Source organism: Colias croceus, chromosome 3 (assembly GCF_905220415.1).
Source record: "Colias croceus chromosome 3, ilColCroc2.1".
Classification (NCBI taxonomy): Eukaryota; Metazoa; Arthropoda; class Insecta; order Lepidoptera; family Pieridae; genus Colias; species Colias croceus.
Window position 1 is genome coordinate 429,065 of NC_059539.1, and position 10,602 is coordinate 439,666.

At 31.3% G+C, this 10,602-nt stretch overlaps 1 protein-coding gene across 2 annotated transcripts; it reads right to left on the reverse strand.

Annotated features, from left to right (window-relative positions):
- Positions 1-1,028: 1,028 nt before the first annotated feature.
- LOC123705826 (proteolipid protein 2-like) lies at positions 1,029-6,427 on the reverse strand. 2 transcript variants are annotated; one of them, XM_045654860.1, is made up of 4 exons: positions 6,014-6,427; positions 5,142-5,275; positions 4,624-4,890; positions 1,029-4,013 (listed from the first exon to the last, which is right to left on the reverse strand). In XM_045654860.1, the coding sequence occupies exons 2-4, from the start codon at positions 5,259-5,261 to the stop codon at positions 3,873-3,875; spliced, it is 528 nt and encodes a 175-aa protein (XP_045510816.1). In that variant the 5' UTR covers positions 5,262-5,275; positions 6,014-6,427; the 3' UTR covers positions 1,029-3,872. The 2 variants fall into 2 exon arrangements, with proteins under 2 accessions (XP_045510816.1, XP_045510817.1); XM_045654861.1 differs by lacking the exon at positions 6,014-6,427 and adding an exon at positions 5,820-5,876.
- Between the last annotated feature and the right edge of the window lie 4,175 nt (positions 6,428-10,602).

Sequence of the window (10,602 nt, forward strand, 5' to 3'; positions counted from 1 at the left end):
CCTCAATAAAAGATATGAAGTTTATCATATTATATACTATTTTTCGAGAATTTATAACAAATACTTTTATAAAAAGAATATTGGAAGATTTGAAAGAAGTATGATATTTACTAGATTTTTCAAATAGTTTTCTTCACTTCATGAGAACATTAAATAAAAATAATACCTACATATTTTTCTACCAAAAATTTAGAACTACCGACTGACCCCTACATTAGACGTAGATGTAAATGCTACGATGACTTATGAGTGTACATTATGTAAGAAAATTAATTAATAACTGTAAGTATTTGTAATAATGCACTTGAAAAGTGTTTGACTGAGTGCCTTTATATTACTATGAAAATAGATGTAAGTTTTGGTGGGGAATACAGAAATAGGTTACGCATTTTGGTACCTGTTTATTTAAATTTGGTTGCACAAACATGTATGCCGATTTACAATTTAAGATGGTTGTTATATATTTTATTTTTGATTGTATTATAATTCAGCATGATTATTTTGTCTTGTGAAATAGGAATTGTAAGGTATTACAAATACAATTTTTTTTTTAATAATTTTCATCTATTAACCCTATCATAATATGAAAGCGATCTTTAATTTTGTTTTTAAAAAATAGCACTGTAACTTTATATGTCCGTTTAACGCACATCAACGACTTTAACGTAGATTTATTATTATTTTGTTACATAACGTAGTTTTAATTACCACCAAGTACTAGTTATTTAGTTATGTAGTGCCTTAAATTGTTATTTACTTAACTGCCATATAAAAAAATGTTAAATTTTGGAAAATTTTGTAAGAGTACCGAACACAACCAGATATGCAATAGTTGTTATATAATATGCGTTATTAATTTTGTACTAAACATGCTTATATTTTTTAAATTAGGTAGCTAAGCTCAATAAAAAGATTTATATTATTTAACTTTATTTTTATTAAACCTTTGATTTTTCGAATTTACCTAGAGTACCTAGTGAAATATAAGGTTAATTTTATGTGTTCACGAGAAATAAAAGTGCCAAAAATCAGATGAAAATTATTTATTAAATACAATAAATAACAGATGGCTAGTCATACGAGCCAAAAGTATATAATAGTACATAATATAACAGTGAGCACATAAACATGTTTCGTGGGTATATTATGGTTACTATCAAAAGGTTATATTATACATAGTATCTTTGCAACAGTGTGTATAGATTAATAATAGTAGCATTAATTATGTTAATTCTTATAAACATTGGTTAACAAATGGATATGGTATAAAGTTTGGGGTATAACGATGTTGTTTTTCTAATAAGCATGGACCCAAGTTCAAAAAATCACATTAGCCCGACTCTTAAATACAACAATATACCTACAATCTACATATTGGTACCTCTCGTAATTTCAAATGCATATTTTGATGTACCTACATATGCATAAATTTAAGACCTATTGTCCACGTTGCCATTGCCGCTCCGTGGTATGTTCACGGGCAACGTCCGCGTCGCGGCTGGTCTTGCATTCATCGTGTGGAGCGGCAACGTCGCGTCGCGACAGCCGCTCACCGCGCGCGCATCGCGATCGTCGCGTCAGACTCTCGTCATGCGTTTGCGTTTGTCGTACGGCGCGGCAACATCGCGTCAGACGTTCGTCGTGAGCCGCAGTTACTATTTATGCCTCACTGTTCAATCGAATCTCGAGATCCTAGTTGAAGCTGAGACGTTATAAGGTACTGCACTGAATTTACGAAGCAGCGTGGACATAATTATTTAAATGCAAAATATGCCTATTGTCATTCATATTCTATAGATTGTATGCATTCGACATACCTACATATTTTCGTAGGAAAATAGCGAAAGTTATACACGATAATTATACCTTACAAATTACCAAATTGTAACCACCACCACACCATTGTGTGACCGTGTGAGTATTTTTTATAATCATTGTAGGTAATTGAGTTTCATTTGAATCGAGTAGGTATCATATTATAACCAAAGTCATTAAAATATTGTGAAGAAATACAATGATATTATAGGTATTTTTTATTTTCTTTACATTCAGTACGTGAGATTAGCCTCAGCCAAGAGGTATATAATATGATCTTATATAAAAATCTACAGTAAAGCGTTATATTAATACAAAATATACATTTAACATTTGACACAAGCATGAGCTATCGGACGGAGACAACTGCTAAATTATATCTTATTAAGGTACACATTTAACATATTCGTGAATTATGTAAAAACTTATAGAATAATAATATATTGAAAATACAAAATGCCCTTACGTTTGATATAATTTAAATAAAAAAATTACGCACTGTTAAGTTTTGATAAAAATTCAAAGAGACAAATATCCAAATCCAACCGGTGTGTAATCAACGAATTGTAGTACAGAAGTGTAAAATAAATAATTAAAATGTGTATGAAGTGATTAAGTTAATAATTGTAAGTATATGATGCCGAATATAAAGCAACGAGTGAGAGTTAAGTGATAAAGATAGGTTATAGCTTGCACAAAACACTACGTTAAAAACTCACTGTTTCACATGTTTTCCCTTTGTTGCAACTTTTAAGGCCTATTAAAACTAGAGCGGTATCCGCTACCACCACGGGTAGGGGTATCCCGATGGGTACGCGATTATATATCTTACGTAGTATATTATAGAGACTCAAATCGCGTACCGATCTGTATATGTACTCGAGTCGGTAATCTATAGATGGAACACTTGAATATATGCTATTTTTATTTGTACGTTATAATATAAGTACAATGAATTATGGTGGTATGAATAAATAAAAAAAATATTTAGAAAATAACGACTACGTTTTTAAAACGAGATTTTTTTATTAAAGTTATTAAATCTGAACACCCTGCAAAAATATATTTCTTACTTGTGTTGACTCTATACCACAAGGTTTTTAAATTAATCATGTCACTGAAGTCTTTATTTTCTAAACGTAAATTAAACTTAAAATAAAACAAAAAATACTATATAAATAAAACTTAACAACTAGTCTTTGACTGATTACAATTAAATACAATCTAATAGAGAATTACTTACACCAATGTTAATTTCGATTTTTTTTTTACATTAGTGAAAAATTTATTAGAAAATAATCGTTTTGGCTGCTAATCGTCATTTGAGCACGCATATGAGTGCAAATAATAGCTACTAAAATAGGCGGTTAAATACTTGATATTATGAGAAAAGAAATAATCAAAATAACAAAGACAGACATCAGTGATTGTATTGAGAGGAATGATTTTATGAGAAACCCCGTTAATAACTCATTAATATACATTAACGAAATAATACATATTTACACGAACTTATTATTACAAAATAATTTACTTAAAACAATATTAACCTAACTATAAACAAAATATAGACATGACTATGAAAAAAATGCTTCAGAAATCATACAATACTGGAAAAGTAAAAGTAGAAATTGATATAATATGAATTGGTTAAATTGTTGTAAAGACTTTTTTAATACAAAAATCTCGGAAATACAAGCGATATCAAATTCTCTGAATTTCAGACGTTCTCGAAAAGAATTCATTGTCATTTGACACAAAAATTGTCTCTAGTACAAAAATTGTCTCTAGACTTGATAAGGTTCTAACCTTATCAAGTTTTATGTGACACCAAAATAGTGTTAAAATAAACATTTGAAGCGTTGCAGAATTCTCGGAATTACATACGTTCTCGTAACGCATTCGCATTTAGTTTCATTTAAATTTAATAGGTATAAAAATCTCCGTAACCATATTAAATTAGTGTGAGCGAGACATCTATAATAATAATCATACAAATCGTGTACACAGAAGCGAGACAGAATTCTCGGAACGCCATACGTTAAATGGTCCGGTTGCTATGGCAACGCGGGCGGCGTGGTCACGTGCATCTGCTTGGTTACCACGCGGCTGCCCTGCGCCAGATCACCTGCTTTGATCGCTTGGAACTTGGCGAAGGCTTCGTAGCCGTACAACACCATTGCTAGATAGCCGAAGAACTGAAATAATCGTTTTAAAATTTAATTACAATAAATTAAAAATTGTGTATTAAACTACTTAGTTAAGTATTTATAAAAAAAAAATCAATTTAAAGTCATATAATTTACTACCGATACAAAAACAATATTCTATTAGCATTCCAGCATACAAACTAACTAGCTGCACAATAAATGATGTAATAATATGCAGACAGGTCAATGACAAAAGTTGATTTTATCAGCCGAAATATTAATGCATAAATTCATGAGTGGGTGGAGATCAAGTGTCATATGGTACAGTTTCATAGAACTGCACTGATAATCAAATTCCTAAAAAGGGACAATGTAAATTGTTTGAGCTCGCTTATTGAATATTAATAGCATTTCGCGTTTCTATTGTATTAGCCTAGAAACCTTAATTGAATTGCATATTTGTACCTTTTGTTCCGTTAATTACTTTCAAGTTAGCATTATAAATACGAAAGTTTGTATGTATGTAGGTATTAATATTTATTATTTATTGAAAATTTCTTATGTAAAGCTATCACAAACAAAGCACCACTTCTAACATTTATCGTTCTTAAAACACAATTTTCTTTAAATATAAGATACAAAATTGAATAAAACTTACCCCAGCCGCGGAATAAGCCGCCGATCCGAACGCGACCACGATCGATGACCCAATCAAATACAAGAATGACACAATCCCGCAGCCAATCATCTCTATATGCAGCCACTTCACATTGTGGTACTTCTCAATAATGTGGAATGTATAGAACAGAAGTAGTATGGCTGTGAACCAGAGGCCCAGGTGTGCTGCCACCATGAAGTACACCCCTCGCCAGTTTGACGAGAAAGCAGATGCTTGTATGCAAATGTAACCGAGAAAGTCGAGTACCTGAAAAGTGGTGTAATGTTAAACTCAAGAGAATGACTGAGCTCCAAGTAGTGAGCTTTTATCAAAATAAATGTTGTGGTTGTAATTAGGTTGAACTTATAGCTCTGTTAAAATATTTGTTGTTTTTTGCTTAGAATGAAGTTGCACCTGTATAATATCATGTAGACAGAATTTAACTTTGATTTTGAACTAAAACTGAAGCATCATAAGGCTTTAAATAAGAATAATACATAAATATGGCAAATACTTACAATAGCCACAACTTTTAAGATTCCTGGTAAACTCTTAACATAAGATGAGTCAAATCTAGTCTGTGTGTTGAACACTGTATTTGACGAGCCCATTGACTGAGCGTTCGGTTGAACTGCCATTTTGCTGAACGAGTCTGCAATCATTGATGTTTACAGTTAGTCATGCTACTATTTATTAATTATGACTATGCTACTATTCACGATTCTGACTAATTAATTGCCTTGGCCTTATTAGGTCATCATTTTTATTCTTTAGTATTAATAAAATCAAAATTAATTGTTTTAAAATAATAAAAAGAGATAATAAATAATTCTATAACTATAGGTGCACTGAATATTAACCTAATTAATTGAATATATTCCGTCAATAAAAATTGTGCAGTAATAAGGGAATATTCAAGTATTATGTATGCCATGATAATTATTTTTTATATATACTAGACTGATATTATTAAATTGAATAAACACCATATGTAGGAGTGAAACCAAACAGCTATATATAACTTAATTAAAAAATAATTGGATGTTGTAGGTAACTTTTTTCTCATAAGGAATCAATGAAATTATTTTTAAAACTGCTTATATATATTACATTTGTTTATTTTTAATTACAATTTTATTTATGGCATCTTTTTTTTTTTTTAATCCAAATAAAATATTTTACAAATTGATAGTTACTTATGTCCCGAAATTCTTACTCAAACTCCAACATTCATTTATTTATTAAATTCTAACAGAAGTATTTATTATATGTTGAGTTGCTGTGCTTTATTTATAGTGAGGATATCAGCTTCTTTTTAAAAAATACTAAATCTAATTTTCATCACACAATTATTGAACTTGATTTAAACAAAAATAATCCAAATACTCACGTCGTAAACAGAACTAATCGTGTGAAGACGTTACCAGTTATGCAATTATATTTAGCAATAGTAGCCACAACACTGATAAGCGCACAGGATTTTCAGTCACGTTTCCTTGACACTAAATTACTAACCGATATTGCGTTAATATATCCGTGACTCATTTATTAAAATAGCAGCTACAAGTGCGCAGTGATTTGTTTATAATATCCTTCGTATGCATTGAGCATCTCATTTTGATGGTGCCGCATAAATGAGCTTCCCGCGACGCTCAAGTCGATTAGGTATACGTTAAACTCATTAACATTTGCAAAACTATTTATATTCTTCGCATGGGAACAATAAATATAGCCATTATTTTGCAAAATATTTTTTTATCCTTGGGAGTTGGGCTCATCTTCTGTTTGTTTGGTCCCTTTTGGTCCTGTCCTCTTGACATTGACAGTTCCTAGAAATGCGAAATGTCAGGCGTAAATATTGGTCCGAGTGAGATCGTTTTTCGTCCCAATTTTTCATAAGTGACCATGGCTCATGATAAGAGACGAGACAAATATTTTGAAAAGCGAGCAGGTAAATCTCAAGTACATATTATATTGATGATACGCTACCTAATTTAAAACATAGTGTAAGTACGTGTATTGTAAGTGTAAACACCATAAGTTATCATTTTCATTCATAGCTGAATAATATACAGTAAGGAAACTTCATACAAAACTAGCGGTCCGCCCCGGCTTCGCCCGTGGTACATATTAACGTTTTCTCTACGTAAGAACCATCCTCGTACTTCAAGGAATATAATAAAAAAAGAATTATCGAAATCGGTTCAGCCGTTCTCGAGTTATGGAATTACAACGAAAAGTGGCATTGATTTTTATATATTAGATGTTCGAAATGGCTCCCCATTGAATGACAAAGATACATAGTATAGAAAAAAGTTTAAAGTGATGTCATTTCACATTAAATAAATATCGATTGTTTCAGTTTGTAGCCCTTTCAATAAATACATTTGTAAATACCTACTACAAGTTAAAAAGAGACTATTTTTTAATTTCTATAGATATGGCAGCTTAGATTACAAAATAAAAGACAGATGGAGCGTTGCCGAACTAAACCGAATGATTTATCGTCATTTTCAATAAAGCTATGTGTGCTGCACAGTGTGCTGTCATTTCGCCGCTGCACTGTACTTACACGGTGCTTCTGTGTGCGTGTAATGTTACCGGATATTGAAAAATTTCCCAAATTTTTCCCCGACTACGGAAAAAAGAGGGTTATGTTTTTCGAGTTTATGTATGTATGTATAATATTTCCTTGACACGCCCTGCAGTATAAACCGTTGGACCGATTTTGAGACGGGAGGTTTCATTTCAATCATCTGAATTATTATGTTAGTGGCGGTAGTGACGTAGGCTATATACATAAATTAGCAGTCAAGTTTTAATTTTTATTTTAATATAATTTCGGGTTTATGATTTTTTTTTTTTTGTAATATTGTAAAAATTCTTTTATTATTTAAAGTCCTGCCTACTAAAGTTATATTTGGACAAAATAATTATATTCAATTTTTAATTAAATAAATCACATAAAAAAAAGTTTCAATATTAACTATAATAATTATATTATTTTTTATTTTTCAAAATATATGAATGCGAATAGCGGTACCTAGTTTTTAGTCGAGAATACGGGACATTTTATTTTCATCATGGAGTTGACGACTATGACGTTTTTAAGCTGTATAAAAGTAACAAAATAATGTATTATGCTTGTTGAAATAATCTAATAATGATCATGAACCTTTAGTGCACTATACAAATAATCACATTCACGATCGAAAAATCCAACAGCATTACCCTGATGATATTTTAACCAATTTACTGTTTTACCAATAAAAATGGCAAATTCATTTTCAAAATACTGGCAGCATACGTTGAAGTTTTGTATTCCTTCATATCTGTAAAATTATTATTCGTATAAAGAAATAAATCAGCCAAATAATCTACAGAAAACCTGTGAAACGATGTTTCATCTTTTTTTTTGTTTTCGGGAACAAATTTTACAGCGTTTTATTATCACAAGACAGCATTTTTTTACTAAAATTGCAAACCCTTTTTGACGTATTGCATGACACTATATGCTGGTTGTTATGCTCCATCTGTACTTTATTTTGTAATCTAAGTATGGCAGTATGAGTTTTAAATTATGTTGACATATTTTCTACCAAAATGATAGCTACAAATTGTACCTACTATGAGACCAGTCTGTTTAAAGATCGCATCTATTTTTTACGCAATCTAGAAGAGCACGAAAATCTAAAAAAAATGGAAACCTTACAAAAATCTTGTTTAAATTTATGTGCATAATTACGTAAATATAAGTGCTGATTTACACAGGGTCAGTAGACAAGTCAGTCGCGGCGCCGAAATTCGGCGCCGCGACTGATTTTAAATGTCATAGGCTTCAAGCCTCTGTACTGACTTCAAATCTGTTTACACAGGGTTTTTTTTCGGGTCAGCACTGATTTGCCTCGAATTTGTAGTCAGTTACTGACCCTGTGTAAATCAGCACTTAGGGAAGAAAAAGATAGATATAATAATTATTGTATTTTTATCGATACGTGGTGTCTCCGCTTTGTCAAGCACTAAGCCTGTCAAACTATTTTCTTTTTCTTCCTAAAACAAAAAGGTAGAGGTTCTATGCTCGTATAATAATAATTTTAATTTATTTTTTGCACAGAACAGTAAGAACATAATAGAAGTGCTATAATGTCATAATTAATATGAAAACCAGTGTCGCCAAACCCACACATTTAAACCGATAGTTATACAGTACACTACAAGTAAACTATGCCTTTGATTGGACAGCTTAATTTGAGTAAAAACTGACTTAGGTTATAAATTCAGCATTTCAATATGTACCCTAACGAACCAAGTTACGGTTTATTTTAGTATAACATCCCTAGGTATATTAGCTGTTTTGTTTCTCTTTGCTCAGAAATTCCAAATTCGAAAACATTCAGCTATTCCACAACAGAGGGCGTTGGTTTTCAATACATATAACTTTGAACCTCAACACATAAAGATAAGGTTGAAATTTGTGTCACTCTAAATTAATGACATTAACTTGACATTAACCTGATGCTATGCTCTAAGGGATGTCAGCCTTGTTATCGATAATTCACAAATAAATATATTTCTGTGCATTTTTTTTTCTTTCTATTATATGAGTATAGGATAATGTGTCACATTTTGGAGTATGTTTATTACTACTAAGTACGTCTTTTCATATTATTATATTTAAATAAAAAACGGAATAGAATAGTATAAATCTATATTTACAAAACAAACAGAAAATATGCATTATTTTAAATCTTGGAACTGCCGTAGGTTTGATGTATCGGTGGCCTTTGTTAGACTGCTCATTGCTGTTCGGCATCCAGTTAACTCATCACGTTGCATTTATTATCCATTTCTCTTTTAAATAAGGCTCTTTCGAAAATCTATAAATAAATAGGACAAATGAAAGCTAAGGAAAAAAAATGTTGTGTGGTTTTATGAAACCACGGTAAAAGTAAAACTGTTCGAACGGTTCCGAACACTGCTTTGTGTAGCGCATGTCGCGTGCCGAGTAGGTATACCTATTCGGCAGCCGCGATACACGCGACATGCGCTACACAGACCAAAAAGTTTGAGACGATGTAATAAAAGTTTCACTTTAAAATAGAATAAAATTTAATATTTATAATGTTTGTCTTTTCTAAAGTATCGATACTGTCGATATGCGCCACATGCATCACTAATCCGACATTCGTTTGTTTATTGCAATAATATTCCAGAAAGTCTTGTTTGCTGTTCAATCTATATTAGTACTTATTTCTTATGGCTTAAGGTTCATTTTGACTTAATATTTTTATAAATTTTTGACAAATTACGACAAGCGAAGTTGTAACATAAAATATATTTAAAATAAATTAAAATAAGACTTACCGATGGTATGAAATGCCTCGATTGCTGATATTATTTCGTCTGCTATCATTTTTCCACTCTAATACCGAACAACACGCTCTAAATAATGAATAAATATGGAAATAAGGTTTGACAGCTGACAACCGACTCGAATATTTTTCTGCGCACAACTGAGAGCGAGTTAGGTGATCTTACCTTACTAGTGACACGTGGGCCACGCCCACATCGCACTTCTATTATGTTCTTACTGTTCTGTGATTTTTTGCATGTTTTGTGTTTAAATAGATGCGACCTTTAAACAGACTGGACTCCTAATAGTGACTATTTGTAGCTATCATTTTGGTAGAAAATATGTCAACTTAATTTAAAACTCATGCTGCCATATCTATAGAAATTAAAAAATAGTCTCTTAACTTGTAGTCAGATACGGTATTTACAAATAAATTTATTGAAAGGGCTACAAACTGAAACAATCGATATTTATTTAATGTGAATTGACATCACTTTAAACTTTTTTCCATACTATATTCAAAATCTATGGATGTGTCACCCGCTACTATCGATCCCCCTCAATACCCTCAAAAACACGCTTGATGAGGGGGGGGAGCCATTTCGAACATTTTGTATGAAGTTTCC